The sequence below is a fragment of the Danio rerio genome, chromosome 5 (assembly GCF_052040795.2).
Source record: "Danio rerio strain M-AB ecotype USA chromosome 5, GRCz13ab, whole genome shotgun sequence".
NCBI lineage: Eukaryota > Metazoa > Chordata > Actinopteri > Cypriniformes > Danionidae > Danio > Danio rerio.
Window position 1 is genome coordinate 9,446,391 of NC_141025.1, and position 17,478 is coordinate 9,463,868.

Below are 17,478 nucleotides of genomic sequence, written 5' to 3' on the forward strand. Positions count from 1 at the left end.
CATTCACTTTGAATGGGTGACATCAGCCGTTGCAGAACTGCATTGTGGATCCATCGGCGCCGCTTCAGTGGTTTTGCTTGCTGCAGAAGTTGGTACTTTCTTAACTTTAAGCGCTGACATGGGCGTCAGCCAATCAGATCGCTGTATGCAAATACACAAGCTCAGACAGTAGCTGATTGCTGACTAATTTCACTGGCTCACACTGCTATGATGATCGCGTCAGCCTAAACTTAAGACATGAACTCTGTCCAAGCGTTGACGCTGAAGCCGCATGTGAATTGGGTGTAAGATTACAGTATGGATGTTTTTAAAATCTCAGTATTGTTCGGTACCAAATTCCAGTGTACTGACAACACTATGTGGGATTCAACTGAAAAAATGTTTCTGAAACCCTGATCTACTGATCAAACAAAATGAAGGCTCAAACCGTGAACATCTGGATCCCAATGAGCAGGAACAGCTGCTGGAAGGCCGTGTGTTCGGGTGAGGATGCTGTCTTTGCCTTTTTTCTCAAAGCCTCCACTGACTCCAGCACACTGAACACAAGAACACACACACAAATTAACCAAAAAACATCTTCGTTCGCTCCTTACTATGGCTGGGCATTTAAACGCACTTGAGTAAATCGACTGATGTAGTTGTCATGCACATATTGTCAGCAAAGCAGTTGTGTAACATTTCTGTTTTTGTGTAAACAGCCACGCAAACAGCTGTCATTATTCACAGAACAAATATCTCAATGCCATTCGTTCATTTTCTTGTCGGCTCAGTCCCTTTATTAATCTGGGGCCGCCACAGCAGAATGAACCGCCAACTTATCCAGTACGTTTTTAAGGCAAGGCAAGGCAAGGCAAGTTTATTTATATAGCACATTTCATACACAGTGGCAATTCAAAGTGCTTTACATAAACAAGAATAAAAGAAACACGTAAAAAAAATAAAATAAAAATAAAAACAAATAATAAAACTGATTAAAAAACATAAAAACAGGTAAAATGTGATATAAAAGAATGAAGAAGAAGAGAAAAACATAATAGTGCAATCTGCACTTTTACACAGCGGATGCCTTTCCAGCCGCAACCCATCTCTGGGAAACATCCACAAACACTCATTCGCACGCTCTCATACAGTACGGGCAATTTAGCCTACCCAATTCACCTGTACTTCATGTCTTTGGACTGTGGGGGAAACCGGAGCACCCGGAGGAAACCCACGCGAAGGCAGGGAGAACCAGCGACCATGAGGTAACAGCACTACCTACTGCGCCACTGCTTCGACTTATCTCAATGCCGTTATCTGCTTATTAAATTGACTTTAATTTTAAACATGACTTTGTGTAGCTTGCCAGTGAACTAGAGCTCTGTGTAGTAAATGCTGCTCCATCAGAAAGCACCTGTGGGAAGTTTACTAGAACTAGCTTTACTGACAAAATGTGCATGAAAATTGTCTTCAATTAATCACAAAGCCCTACTTTTTTCACTTTGACATTTAACAGGTGATAATGTGGGGAAAGCGTCATGCTTCTGTTGTGTTTTGCAGGAATGTTCACCTGTCCCAGCCCTGTCTCTGCTCTGGACTGAAGCTCTGAAGACTCTTCACATATTTGTTCTGGTTGAGCAGCATGGAGGCGAACTGAAACACACTGTAGATCCACATGCTTCCGTCTGCTTGAACTCCCACAATCCTCCTGAAGTTCAACCCCTGCACCTCCACTGATTCTCCCAACACCATCATTGAGTTTAGGGCCTGTAGGAGACTGAATAAGACGACAGATACACTAATAAAGTGGATTTATTATTTTTTCTTCTGACAACTGGCTTTTTGTCCACATGGGTTTGTTTTATATCCTTGAAGGAGGAAATATTATGACAAGGTTTTAGCCGGTGTCAGATTTCTTGTTGCCATTAATTGCTAAAAGCTTTTATCATGAAATACGGTATTATAACAATATTGATGCCAAAAAGGATTAGTTTAACAGGTTTAATAAACAAAACTTATGCCAATAAAGGTTAGTTTAACAGGTTTAATAAAAAAAAAAATACTTTGAGTGCTGTGGTATTATAAATACAATTACTGGCCACTTTATTAGGTACACCTGTCCAACTGCTCGTTAACATACATTTTTAATCAGCCAATCACATGGCAGCAACTCAATGTATTTAGGCATGTAGACATGGTCAAGACGATCTGCTGCAGTTCAAATTGAGCATCAGAATGGGGAAGAAAGGGGATTTAAGAGACTTTGAACGTGGCATGGTTGATGGTGCCAAATAGTTTCTGAATATTTCAGAAACTGCTGATCTACTGGGATTTTCACGCACAACCATTTCTAGGGTTTACAGAGAATTGTCAGAAAAAGAGAAAATATCCAGTAAGTGGTATACAGAAGAGCATCTCTGAACGCACAGAACTACAGCAGCAGAAGACCACACCGGGTGTCACTCCTGCCAGCTAAGAACAGGAAACTGAGGCTACAATTCACACAGACTCACCAAAATTGAACAATAGAAGATTGGAGAAATGTTGCCTGGTCTGATGAGTCTCGATTTCTGCTGTGACATTCAGATGGTAGGTTAAGAATTTGGCATCAACAACATCAAAGTTTAGATCCATCCTGCCTTGTATCAACGGTTCAGGCTGGCGTGGTGGTGTAATGGTGTGGGGGATTTTTTCTTCTCACACTTTGGGCCCATTCGTACTAATTGAGCATTGTGTCAACGCAACAGTATTGTTGGTGACCATGTTTTTGCCTTTATGACCACAGTGTACCCATCTTCTGATAGCCACTTCCAGCAGCATAACACGCCATGTCAGAAATCAAATAATCTCAGACTGGTTTCTTGAACATGACAATGAGTTCACTGCACTAAAATGGCCTCCACAGTCACCAAATCTCAATCCAATTGAGCACCTTTGGGATGTGGTGGAACGGGAGATTCGCATCATGTATCTGCAGCCAACTAATTTGCAGCAACGGTGTGATGCCATCATGTCAATATGGACCAAAATATCTGAGGAATAATTCCAGTACGAAGGATTAAGGGAGTTCTGAAGGCAAAAGAGAGTCCAAGCCGGTACTAGTAAGGTGTACCTAATAAAGTGGCCGTTGAGAGTACATGTTAGAAGTAAATAAAAGTCAAGCAAATTAAATTGCAAAATGACAACCAAGTACAATGAACATTTTATAATAAAATCTCATTTTTAAAACTTAATGCATTTAAATTTACGGTGAGTAATAACATATTAATATATAAAAAATAAAAATAAAATGTTTTGGTTATTAAATGTTAACAACTAATAAAATGTTGTCCTTTTTTTACGTTTTAATTAACTTCAACTTATTAATATGGTACATGATTGTGTCTTTTTAATGTGTTACTAGCAATTAAAATACAAATAATTATAAATCCAACTCTATTTTTGTACCCCTTCCCCTTTCAAACAAAGTGTGAAGGGGAAGGGCTTCAAAATTTACCCCTAAAAAATGGGACAGAAATACAGCACCTTCACACTATTGCAATCTCTTGCTTCATATAAGATCAGATGATCGCAACTGCTGGAGTGATTCCAGTTGTGTTACTTTTTGTCATTTATCTTCAGGAAATCACTAAAGGCATATATTAAGTTATCATAACAATCTAATGTGGCAAAAAACAACATTAACATTATAGCAGACACTGTCAAAAGCTCATTCCCAGCCCCTAGACTTTTCTGACAGGGTATTCGAGTGTCAGAATGTTGTGGGACTGCTAAACAGGAGTACTATTATGGATTATAGTTAGCAAAATTTAGCGTAATTAATTTTAGCGTTTTTTTATTTAAGCATGACTGTAAAACACGAACACAGTTATGAATATATAAAAACAATTTTGTCATAAAAATTCGTAATAATGACAAAAAAAAAAAAAATACAAATTTGTGCATCTCCAGACTTCTGGGTGCAGCTTTGCAGCAGCTGTGGTTATATATTCTGGGAAATTTTCTTACCCCTTGGTTTTGAGTGTGGTCCTGAAAGATCTCTTTCGAGAGCTATCTAGCCCTCCCCCTTAGCTCTACGCCATCAAAATAAAGAGAATTGGGACACCCCTACCCCTTCACGTTAACGCGCAAAAAGAGGGGTATGGGGTAAGGGGCAGAATTAGGATTGGGCCTAACTAAACTACAAACTAAGAAATGTTTCTGTAGCTATAATTAGAGTAAGTTTGAATAAATTAACTGATATTGATAAATGTCTTCCTGTACAGAGTACAGAACAAAAGTCCTATAAATAGTCACAGAATTTCAAAGTCGTAGGCCAGATTATCATGTGAACACTTGCAAATAAATCACCTATATAAACACTACTGCTAATAAAACAATCTAAACATTCTTAAGACACAGTTTAAATAATAAATAATAAGACGTCTTTCTCGTCTGCGTCTGCGTTTGTTTTGCCCCTGTGAAAATCAGCGCATGCCCAAACAGAAACTCCCATATTTATGCAATTTTTTTTCTTTCCCTCCCCCAACACTCCCATCTAAACAGAGCTGGACTCACCCACTTTCCTGACTTTTTCCAAACTATAAGTCTGAAAATACCCTGCTGAGACGGGGGAGTTTCATTGCCCTATATTTACTCCATAAATATTACTGTTTAAAACAAAATCCACTCTAAAAGCTTAATAAAAAAATAGAAAGATTTTCCTAAAAAAAAAAAAATTACATTACAGGTCTTCGGTCACTTTTAACCTGGATGGACACCAGTGTATAATGAACAATCCATGAGATATGTTAAGGTAAATGTCATTTCAACATATTCTGAGTACACTTTTTGATTTAATTTAAAATCAAATTTTAAAAATAATTGAAAGAGATGAACAAAATTATTAACCAAACTCAGACCTGTAGAAGCCTGAAATGACGGCGGTACGTGTTTGCTGATTGATGGGTACTGATAGAGCCTGTGTGGTTTCTGGGATTTCTGAGGTGGGTTTTTTCACCTCAAAGAAGGCGTGGAAGAAAATAAACCTGCAGGAGAAGGACACAGTGTCACAATGCCATCGGTTTACACTATTATAGCAGCCATAGAGGTCATGTAGAGAGAAATATAAAGATGAGTTACCTGACCACCTTCATGACAAGAGCCTCCTGTTTTTTAATCTGTTGGTTGTCCACCATGAAAGTGAGACGAGGAATGATCCATTTACGAAACCTGGACACACAGCTCTCACTCCTAAAGCATGACATAAAACGAAGCGTGAATGTACTGTGGGGAATACAAATGTATGTAATCAAGTTTCAAATTAACAATAATACATATAACTGAAAAGTTATTTTCTTTGGTTTTGCTTTCATTCAAAACTCTATCAGGAGTCTCCTGGTTTGGGTTCTGAAATTTCCTACAATATATTTCGTAATAATAAAGATTTTTTTGTACTGGACCCCAAGTAATCATTTATATGATGGAAAAAAACACAGCAAATTTATTATGTTTATTTATTAAATTATATAATTATTTAGTATTGGTTTTTACTAGGAAACCACCAAAATTAAAAATGTATAAATAAAAATCAGCCAAAAAAAATTTTTAGTGTTTAGTGTGCTGGTTTTACACTCCCTTTATTGATATCATATTAAGTCAAGTGGTTTTCACACTGAACGCAGAAAGCTCTGTGCAAAAAAACTATTAATTTAAATGGCTTTTGGTGCTTAAGGGTAATTAGTTATTATATATAAGTACAACTTAAATTACCTTATATCTTTTAACAAAATAAACAATAATTATAACCATTACAGAGCATTTTTGTTTTTTTGGCCAAGTGCGCCCAGAATTTTTTATTATTATTTGATGAAAATATATTCATAAATTTTTTCATAGCAGGATTTCTGCAGATATCATAATGTGAAATTTAAGACTTTAAGACCTTTTTTAGACCATTAAGTGTTAAATTTAAGACCTGTACCACAATATCAAAAACGTGCATACATATCAAGAGAAAATGCAAAATCATACAATTAGTGGCAGAATAAATGTATTCAAATTGAACAGTATTGAAGACAGGTTAGATGCATCATTGAACTACAGAAAAAACAAACAAACAAACATCCTAGGGCCGATAAATACTTTCGCCTGGCGCCACATACCGCACCTCCGCTGACTGCGTGTGCACCTCAAACAGACTAATTATTTCAGTCCAAACAAACTAATTATTTTTTATAATCTATTATATTGATTATAAAGATTTTTATAACCATTCTAGCTTTTTTAAATCAAACTTTGATGCATCACTTGCTTTTGTATATATCTTGAACAGTTCTCCCTATTAAAGTTAAATATTAATAGGTTGCTCTAAAATTATATTTTTTTTATGGAAAGAATAAAAGCAAAAAAAAAAAAAAGTACACTTACTAATACTGACGTTTTTTTTATTATTTGCCAATTTAATTCACACATTACTGTCTGGCTAGTTTCTGTCATCTACTTATAAGCAGGGCCAGAAGGAATCTGCGGATGTTTTTTGCCATTTCTGCGGAGAATTTTGGTAAAAATCTGCGGATTTCTGCGGAATTATTTTGGGAGTATTCAGCGGAGTATCATAACTAAAACCTTAATATATTTAATAAAAAGTAATAAATTACTGAATAAAAACTGAATAAATTCTGATTTACACATTTACTCAAATAAATAAATAGAATTAATGAAAGCCCAAAAATCTGTGGAATTCTGCGGAAAATCTGCTGAATTCTGCACGCGCAGATTCCGTGTGGGCCTACTTATAAGCTAAAAAGGCAATAATCGTCCAACCATCATCAACAATAAAGCCTAGTAAAACAGGGCATCAGTATCTTGTAAACTGATAGGTTCAAATATTCTTATCTAGTTATCAAAGAAATAATTAGTTCCTTAATTATAGTTTTGTAACTATTAAATTGTTTTAAATTCTAAATTGTAATTTAAACATGAGTGAAAAACCTATGAATGGTGGAGAAACGTGTTCTGTATACGTGTACCTGGGTCTCCACTTTTGCCATGGCCTCTTTTGATTTTAACAAACTTATGCCTCAGGTTTTTCTAAACTGTTGCAATTTCTAGCAAAGAATTATTGTACATCTGGTTACAGGGCTGATAGTGGAAAAAATTCCTGAGCCTGAACTTTTTTTCCTTGCCCCTGAGGTGAGTAGGGGTGGGGGTACTATGTATGCAACGCACTTTTAACACATAACTTGTGGGCCCCTGGGCCCAAATATATTAACAGCATATGTGTAACCCTGATCATCATTATTGTCAAGTGGCTCTTTTTAGACACATGCCAGTAATGTCAGTGACACATGCCAGTGTCAGTGATCTTGTGACATGTGCCAGTAGGTGTCAGTATAAGCACGTTATAAGCACATTAATCTTTAAGTCTCTTTGCTTTAATATTTAAAAATCATTAGGCAAATGACACCTGTTATCTTACATGCATATATGTTATGAGTTTTCAACATGCATTTTATTATAACTTTTTAAAGGATATTATTTAAAATACCTTAAAATGAAAATAAGTTAAATAATAAAATAAATGAATGAATTAAAAACATAGAGAAGTCCGTATTGTAGGGAACAAAGGAACTGCCAGGATGCAATAATATACAGTACAACAGATAAGTGTAACCCCTCCCATACATAAGCATGCCACAATAAATTTGACTGACATGTACTGTCAAATGACTATATTACGTACGGAAGTATGACTACGAACACATAAAATAAATGCGTTTAAATTAAAACATCGTGGAGTAGCTCAGCAAATAAACTAACTTGCGACGCGATAAATTAGGTTAAAAGTCGCGTAATGATTAAATATGGTTTTGCTCGTGTTAATTAATGTCTTAAGCTTCGCCGGGTGTCGATGTCACTGCAGTGACATGCAGCGCGACACTCTGAGTGACACAGGTCACTACACATGCCACTAGCGAGTGACACATGACAGCAGAAATCCGGACGTGCCACCGGAAGTGTCACTACACATGTGCCAGTGTCATCTGTACGTCAGATGTCATGTCACTCCATGTTAAAACTGCTACTGTGAATCGACAGAAAGCGCATAATTTTGGTTTTCTTTATTTTATAAAAACGCTGTAACGTTTTTTGATGTATTACTCGTACTTTGTGAGCAAAAATGACAGATAACTTTAAATTGCTCCCACTGAAAAAATGCAAGTGATTGCTCTGGCGCCTCGATGTCCTGCAAGCTTTTTATAAGCAAACTATGCGCCTAATAGCACACATTCTTTAACGTTTAAGCTACCATTGTTTTATACTTGAACTGTTTTATATATTTTATTTTAGGCAAGTCGTGATGATCTGAGAAGGCAAACTGATCAAACAGACAATGATGGTCTTCCGCTGGGCGCTGTTCGTTAAAAAAAACTTATTTTTAACGAATAAAAAATGCTCCAAACGTTTTTCTAAATAAGCTGAATAAAAAACGAAACTAAATATAAACACTTTGCCATTAGGCTACATACAAAACTGAACTATTTCATAGCTGAAACACTAAGTTGTTTAAGGAGAAGGGGGAAATATATTTTTGTCCCGTCTATTGCTTCACCGTTATTTCGAGAATAAACCCAGCGTAAATATGCAGATGTCATTCCCAAAACATATCAGCGTATATGTGCCGAAAACGAAAGTTTCATACAAATTCTGAATGGATTATAGCCTGGAAAGTGCAAAGCACGCTCCTCTTATTATCACTAAAAAGCGTCACTAATCTTAGTTCATAGAGATCTCACAAAGATCCGTTATAATTTATAAAGCTCTCTAAATTACACAATTAATCTTTTATTTACATGGCGTCTACACTCAAAAGATGATTCACGAGCACACAAAATGGCACTTAATAAAAACCAATCCGGCGCTTTCAGCAGTGAGTGAATTCTGTGAATCTAGAGAAATGACAGATCAATATCCGTGAACCTGATTTTTTTTTTTTCCCCGCAGCCACAGTACGCCGGAAATCCGGCGTGGTGCCGGAACGCTATCACCCCTGGGTTAGCCCTATGAACACGCATGAACGTATCATAAAGACGTCTGTACAGTCATACCTATTTCAGAAAAAAGTGATTCATATTCAACTCAAATGAAAGGTGGCGCTGCACAAACTGTTCGCTCATGTCTCAAAACATTTCATGTGCTCCAAATTCGTGTCAAAAAAATTCTCCATGAAATACAGATTTCGTGTCGCGTGCGCCCAAAGTGAACCACCGCAAAAACAGTGATGCCGTCACATTCGCCGCGCACACCAATAAGCTGATTGGCTATTTCATGTTTATCGAAACTTAAGATTTCGATTTTTACATTTTAGACTTGTTAAGACCCTGCGGAAACCCTGTATATTCATATTGACCTAATTCTAAAATGCTGAAGTGCGCCTGTTTTCGCGATTGTCTTAGAACTTCCGATTCAGTCGCCTATGGGAGAAATGACTAGGAATAATAAACGGCAGAAAACTGTCAAACTACTTGCTCTACAAACAAGTGTTTGCATGACTATACAGACCAAGTAGAATAATATAATAAGCAAATATCAATTTGCAACATCAAGCAGCGTACTGAGCAGTTTTTAACGTCAAAAAATGACTGGAAGTGAATGAGATCGGAAGTCTCAAGCCAAAAAGTTTCAAATGGCAGCGCCCGCTCGTAGGCGGAGAATAAGGTGAATAGAACTAAAATAAACAAACATAATGAGCAAAACATTTAAAAGAAACATTTCAATTCTGCTTCACTCGCAAACATAAACACTTAACAAAATGTACAATTACGATACAAAACTATAAAAATAAAACATTATTTTTTATTCTTTCATTCATTCGCATAATTGTTTCCTATTTTTTGTTTGTGGGGTCTATTTGGGTTGAGATAAAGGTAATGCTATGATTGTTTACATAACTGGATTCCATTATTATGCTGTATGTTTAAAACCAGCAGATTATACTGGATGTCACGCCATGTAAAGTAGCTGCTTAATTAAAAAAAATAATAAAAATAATAATAATTAATTGCAAAAAAAAAATGTTGGCATTGAGGGGGAATAGGATCAGGAAAAGGTCCACGAGCTGAGATTCAAACTTCGGGCACTCAGAGTGCTGTTGTGCTACATGTCAGCATACTAACCACTGGGCTATCAGTGCCGACAGCTCATTTAGCAATCAAAAACTAAATATTTTAATCATTTAAAAATAAAATGGCCTCCATATAAAAATCCTAACATTATTAAATAATGACTGGCGTTGCCAAAGTTAGTGAAAGTTTGCATTTTTAAAACAAAACCTCAAATCTTGACGTCTTTACAGTAAAAACACATCATAAACTCACTCTACTGCTGCCTCCTGGTTTCCTTTCTGTCTGCGTGTGCTGAAGTCCAGGCAGTTCTCCAGCTGGGGTTTGCAGAAGGCCTCAATCAGCCAGTCCACGTACCGCTGCACCGCAGACGGATGCATGTTCTCCAGGGCCTTCCAGTAGGACGGGACCACAGGATTACCCTGGTTAGTGAGCTGTGTGAAGCCGAGCACCACGACCAGCTGTTTATCAGGGTCTGTGCAGCTCTGCATGAACTCCCCGACATACCCCGCCATTTCTGGAGCAAACTTGAATCTGTCTGGCATCTGAAGGGAGAAATGCAGAATAAACAGGCAATGTTGTGACCACCGTTGGATAAGGTACTTCCAACAAAGTAATTATTTATTTAATCATGTAATTAGTATTCAAAAGTACTTTTCTAATTAAACGATGCATGAAATAGCTATTTAATTACGTCACTTAATGCTACTTAAAGGCAAAGTATGTAATGTTCACCACTAGAGGGTGCGTATTCATAAAGTCCTTTTTTTTTTTAAGATTTATTTTTGGCCTTTTTGCCTTTATTAGATAGGACAGTATTGAGACAGGAAGCAAAGTGGGAGAGAGAGGGGGTAGGGAAATGTCCTGACGTGCTATTACACCATATGTCGGCGCGCTAACCACTAGGCTATTGCGCCGACGCAAAGTCTGATTTTGATGACGGCCTGACTGAATGTGGACTGAGGGGAGTTGTGGTCTTCAATACATTCTATGAGACTCCAGCATTCGCTCATCAACATGATTTCTGCAGAAGCAATTGCTGAGAACAAACGAGATGCAGCATGAAATCAGCAGAGCTTTTATTGTGCCTCAGTCCAGCACTTCCTGTTCTTCAGCTCGTGATCATGAGGCTCTGTTTTATCGGAATAAACACATTATAGGCTTCAGTTTTAATGCTGCTCTGTGCAGTTGACTAAAACACAAAACATATTAAAGCATTGGTTCTCAACCTTTTTCACTGTGGGGCCCACTTCTTTCTCCGATCAATTTTTGAAGGCACACCTGTCTGACATTTTTGCTAAAATCTTTGTATGAAAAGCTTGTTTAAACCTTTATTTATAAACAAATATTATATGATGTTATACTATATTATAAAAATAAATATATATTACACTTATAGGTATATATTATACTTATAAGTATATAGGTAATATATATATATATATATATATATATATATACATATATATATATATATATATATATATATACATATATACATATATACATATATATATATATATATATATATATATATATATATATATATATATATATATATATATATATATATACATATACATATATATATACATATACATATATATATACATATATATATATATATATATATATATATATATATATATATATATATATATACATATACATATATATATACATATACATATATATATACATATATATATATATATATATATATATATATATATATATATATATATATATATATATATACATATATATATATATATATATACATATATATATATATATATATACATATATATATATATATATATATATATATACATATATATATATATATATACATACATATATATATATATATATACATATATATATATATATATATATATATATATACATATATATATATATATATACATATATATATATATATATATATATATATATACATATATATATATATATACATATATATATATATATATATATATATATATATATATATATATATATATATATATATATATATATATATATATATATATATATATATATATATATATATATATTATTTTTATTTTTTTACATACGGCAAAAATAAACTCAATTTGAGCGAAACTTGGCCTTTTTTGGCTTCAATTGATTTAATTATTTAGGTTTTAATGTCATGTCAGCAGCACTGGCTATATTCATGGCAAAAAACATATTCTAAATATACAGTATATAATCATATCAGTTTCTTAACAAACATGCATTGTAAAAAAACAACAACAAAAAACATTAAAATAACAACACTGAAGAGTTATATGTAATATTTTAGTTAGTTTAAAGATAAATATTCTAAAACTGCTCCAGAAGGCACCTTTTCAAACATTCATTCATTTTCTTTTCGCCTTTATTAATCCGGGGTCGCCACAGTGGAATGAACCATCAACTTCAAACCATCAAACATCCAGCATATGTTTACGTAGTGGATGCCTTTCCAGCTGCAACCCATCGCTGGGAAACACCCAATCACAACGGACAATTTAGCTAACCCAATTCACCTATAGCGCATGTCTTTGGACTGTGGGGGAAACCAGAGCACCCGGAGAAAAACCCACATGAAAATGGGGAGAACATGCAAACTCCACACAGAAATGCCAACTGACCAAGCCGAGGCTCGAACCAGCGACGTTCTTGCTGTGAGGTGATCGTGCTACCCACTGCGCCACCGTGATGCCCCCCTTTTCAAACATCTCACTTAAAATTTTTCCCAAATAAAAACGTTCTTTAATATCATTTAAAAATACACAGTCTATTAAAATATGTTTTATCGTCAAAAAATTCTTACACAAGTCACAAATAGGTTTTTCTTCCCCTTTCAATAAATATGCTTGCATTAGTCTTGAGCGTTTTGGCTTCAATTAAACATTTTTATATTCAAGCATTTTGATAAACATAACCTGTTTTAGGTGAATAGTTTTACTCAGGGCTTGACATTAACTTATTTAAACACCAGCCACAGTGGCTAGTAGACTTCCAACATTGATAGCCACTCGCCAGTTTCGCCACTCATGTTGCTTCTCTCTGTCTGCTGCCAAACACAGAGCGGGGCTCCGCCCTCTTGTTATGTTGGGCAGGAATTTGAAACTAATTTTCATGTGAAGCAACACACCCCTAAAACAGCGAGCTGTGTACATGCACCCAAAATGACACCTTTGAACACATTTTAATAAACAAATCTGAATTGTGTTTTGAACTGAACCTAAACTGGCACACTCAAAAGAACCTTAATATTAATATTAAATCATAAAAAAGGGTGAAATTCTCGAACCAGTGACTTTCTTGCTGTGAGGCGACAGCAATACCTACTGCGCCACTGCTTCGCCCCATACTAGGGATGTAACGGTATCAGAATTTCACGGTACGGTAATACCTCGGTATTAATGTCACGGTACGGTATTTATTGAATCATTTACAGGAAAAAACTAAACTTATGAAAATACTCCAAAAAAGTGCCAAAAGTGTCAATGACATACAAATTAGCCATCTATCTGTAAGCTTTGAAACAGGAACTTAAATTTTAATAACAAAAAAATATTAAACCATGTAAAAAAAATAAAGTTTCAATTTAGTAGTGTTGAAAACTCATCACATTCAACATTTAATCACTCACTCACTTAGATAGAGATGGGTTTTAAGGAAAATTATCTTATAACTATAATCTGGTAAAAGCTGGTATCTCTGGGCATTTACAATGTCCCCTGCAACAGAAAAAAACCCTCTCATTTGGGACTGAGGTTTCTGGGACAAGAGAGATATGACTTGGCCCAGGTTGACAGCAGTGGGTATTGTGCATTGTCTTTCCCCACTTGAGAGGACAAACCATGAGTGAGATAGAGATCTCATGTCTGCATCAATCTGAACAGTGTGCTGTGTTTCTGCAGTCCCCATGACTGCTATTAGTCGTATTCCCCAACTTGCAGGCACGTGCACACACAGGGCTCAACCTGTGCAGTGCACATGCCCTTTTTAGTCTTGGATAGAAAGTGCCCTTCCAAAATGATCAAAAGTGCCCCCGCGACGCGACATACCCTCCGTCCCGCTTTACAGTACGCGCGCGACAACACAGCTGATTAGAACGCGCGCGACAACACAGCTGATTAGAACGCGCGCGACAACACAGCTGATTAGAACGCGCGCGACAACACCACTATTCAGTAAGCGCGCGACGACAACAACCGCTTTAGGGTTTTCCAGCGCTTTTTCATCCCCGCTTCTAGCAGCACACTCCATTTCCGCATTACTGGATCTGTAGCGACAACAGACCGCAAGGGATTATGGCCAAGCATGGGCTGATGGGAATTGTAGTTTTCGCTACATCCCGTTCGCTTCATTCGCCTGAGCAAATTTTCTCAGAAGACCTATAGTTTTACCGAGTCATGCGACTACGGTAATATCGAAAAAAATTTATATTGCGATATGACGGTATTTACAATACCGTTACATCCCTACCCCATACCATATATTGTCATTAACTAATTTACTCAATACATGTCTTCTTAAACACGTGCAGTATTCGGTCTAATTTATATGCCCCATGAAATGCTTTGAAATGTGCATTTTTATTGGATGTTTGACGGAATCTCAACTGAAACACGAAGAGAGGGTAGGACATAGTGTAGCTCCTCCCATTTTTTTTAAAAACAGCCAATAGCGTTTTGTTTATCACAGCTTTGCCAGTGAGATTGGCTGAGCTCAAACGCATCAAATGAGAAGCAAACGAGAAGCGTCTTGAAGAGGGCGGGGCATGTCAGATACTAGAGAGCATTTCATTTGTCAAGTATGAGGTGACATCAAAACCGTTGATCTATTTAGCCGGTGACAAACTGCAAGCTGCGATGTTTAAATTAGTTTCATATCTTGTAAATGTGAATTGTCACTGTTTTGGAGCACACTAGCTTATAGATATCCTAAAACACTGAAACTAACATCTAAAAAGCTTTATTTCAATTCCATGGGACCTTTAACCTTCATTAGCTGAAACATTAAAGATTAAAATATGTGACAGACAGACCTGAGCAGACATCGTGTGTTCACCGTATTGTCTCATCACATCACCGGACAGCACAAACTGAAGCTGAGGAATGGACAGCAGCGGCAGAGACGCTCCCAGCAGACGGAAACTCAGATAACTGACAGATTCAGACAGAAAGACGTGCATTAAGGTCACAACTGTATTCTGAAGTCTTCATACAGAGTTACTCAATAAAAAAGTCATTATGTAGTATCATCCTGCCATGGCTAGCTGAAAATTACACACTAAACCAGCAGGTTACACTCTAACCGCACAAACGTTAAGGTTAAAGCTGGTCTCCAGAGGTAAAACTCACTGTGTGGGTCCAGGCATCTCCGACATCATGCCCGTAATGATGGCATCAGTCCAGAACATCTCAAAGTTGTCCTCTCGCAGAGAAACCTGCAGTAAATCCAGCGCCACCGCAGGCAGAATGTTCTCCTTCTTCACAGACCGGGCAGCAGTCTTTAAAACCTCCACCAGTCTGGCAAAGCACATAAAAAAAACATCAATAAAATAATAAAGGCACAAAAAATACAGGTAACACACCTAAAGTCACATCAACTAAACTAATTATGTTGACTAAATTCTTTCAACGAACTTCTTTCAGTCGAATAGAGGTATTTTACAGTATATATACTTTTATATCACAACAGTAGGGTTGTGCGATTAATTGAAATCATATCGAAATCGAGATTTGGACATGCGCAATTTTTTAAATCGCCTTACAGCATGATTTTCCCGCAGTGTGCTATTATCACCAATCATATTGCAGCGCGCCTAAACAGGAGGCTGAATAGGCTGCATGAATGGGGATGATGAGTTCAGCACAGGAGGACTTGGTGCCAAAAAAGTCAACATCTATGGTGTGGGATTATTTGCATAGCGGAAGGCTGATGTATCGCAGAACCAGGTAATTTATAAGTCAGTCATATATTGTGTCTCAAAGCGTGTGGAAAACGTGTTGCTTCCTTAAGCATTTTCAACATGCTTTGTACTCGCGTTCCTTTGTTGTTGCTCAATGACCAACAGTTTTCTCAGAGGATGACAATCTAACAAAACATTGCTGCAGTTTGATTTATGGAGGAAATGTAAAAAGCACTGGGTGTTTGGGTGACCTGTGTTTGTCTGAGGTAATTAATCTAAAGAAATGTGAATATTCCATGCAAAGTAGGGCTGCTCGATTATGGGAAAAATCATAAATCACGATTATTTTGTTCATAATTGTAATCATGATTATTCAAAACGATTACTGCTGAAGTCAAAATTATTCAGCCTCCTCTGATTTTTTTTTCATCTAATTTTCCCAAATTTTCACAGTATTTCCTACAATGTTTTTTCTTCTGGAGAAAGACCTAGAGGTATTTTGTGGGCACCTAATGGGCCTAACTGTTTTATTTTTTTAAAGCAGTTTTATTGTTATTTTAGCAGTAAGCCTCAAGTGTCATATACTATTTTAAACAGGAGAACCTAAAGCTTCAATCTGTATCATTTAAAGGTCCAGTCTAAAACTTTTTTTTGGTCCAGTGGCAATTTCTAGTTTTTACAAAGAAAACCTCACGAAGTTTGTTTTTTTTTTCTTTAGAATTACACGCTATGATGTTTTATACTTGCAAAATAAATTTGTGTACATCCACCATTCCCTAAGCAAGTTATAGCAATTTATTTCAATGTTATTCTAAGGCGTTTTTCAGTGGGGAAAAAATTTGTGGATTTATTTACTGAAATGTATTTGCCCAAAAGTTCTGGGTATGAACTAAACAGAAAGATTGTTACAAAATAACAGAACACTGAAGCAAATTTGACTTTTTCCAAATAATATATTTTCAGTTACCATAAACAACACCACTTACAATGAACAAACAAAAAATAAGAAATAATGAGTCAAAGTCCAAACAAACATGGTGCAAAGCCTCAGTAAAAAATTAGATATTAATATTTACTATACTATAAATAGTTGCATAACTAAACTAGATTCAATATGGACCATCCTTAGGTATTATGTGCCAGCATGGATATGGTGTTGACCCTGCTGCTTCTCAACTTTTGCGTTGCAGACTAACAGTTGCACCGTCATTTGCGTCCTTTGAAAACAGCAAGACCAGCACTTCGTCTTTGCTGTTTCACTGTTTTGTCATGTTTTTGTGCTGTTGTGTATGCAAAAGTACTTAGTATGAGAATTATTTCACGCATTGCAAAACTTCTTTTTGCGTTTTATTTAGCCGTGCGTAAATGTACAGCCTATTCTCATTTCGGGTTGTTCAAATTGCTGATTGCTGGTCCACAAAGCGAAACCTATGCTTATTGGTTGAGAGAGAGCGAGTT

The 17,478-nt window shown here is 36.1% G+C and overlaps 2 protein-coding genes across 4 annotated transcripts in view; one reads left to right on the forward strand and one right to left on the reverse strand.

Annotated features, from left to right (window-relative positions):
• Positions 1–17,478, reverse strand: part of mybbp1a (MYB binding protein (P160) 1a) — a 54,538-nt gene that overhangs the window by 24,530 nt on the left and 12,530 nt on the right. For all 3 annotated transcript variants that reach the window (XR_015489944.1, XR_015489945.1, NM_001002042.3), the window contains 7 exon segments: positions 15,470–15,637; positions 15,154–15,271; positions 10,338–10,627; positions 5,101–5,211; positions 4,881–5,006; positions 1,550–1,756; positions 428–536 (listed from right to left, as the gene is read on the reverse strand). Coding sequence is in view for 1 of the 3 variants with exons in the window: in NM_001002042.3 (NP_001002042.3) it covers positions 428–536; positions 1,550–1,756; positions 4,881–5,006; positions 5,101–5,211; positions 10,338–10,627; positions 15,154–15,271; positions 15,470–15,637 (1,129 nt within the window). In the remaining 2 variants the exon portion in view is untranslated.
• The window catches only part of tnksb (tankyrase, TRF1-interacting ankyrin-related ADP-ribose polymerase b), a 318,296-nt gene that overhangs the window by 21,778 nt on the left and 279,040 nt on the right, over positions 1–17,478 (forward strand). The window lies entirely within an intron of this gene.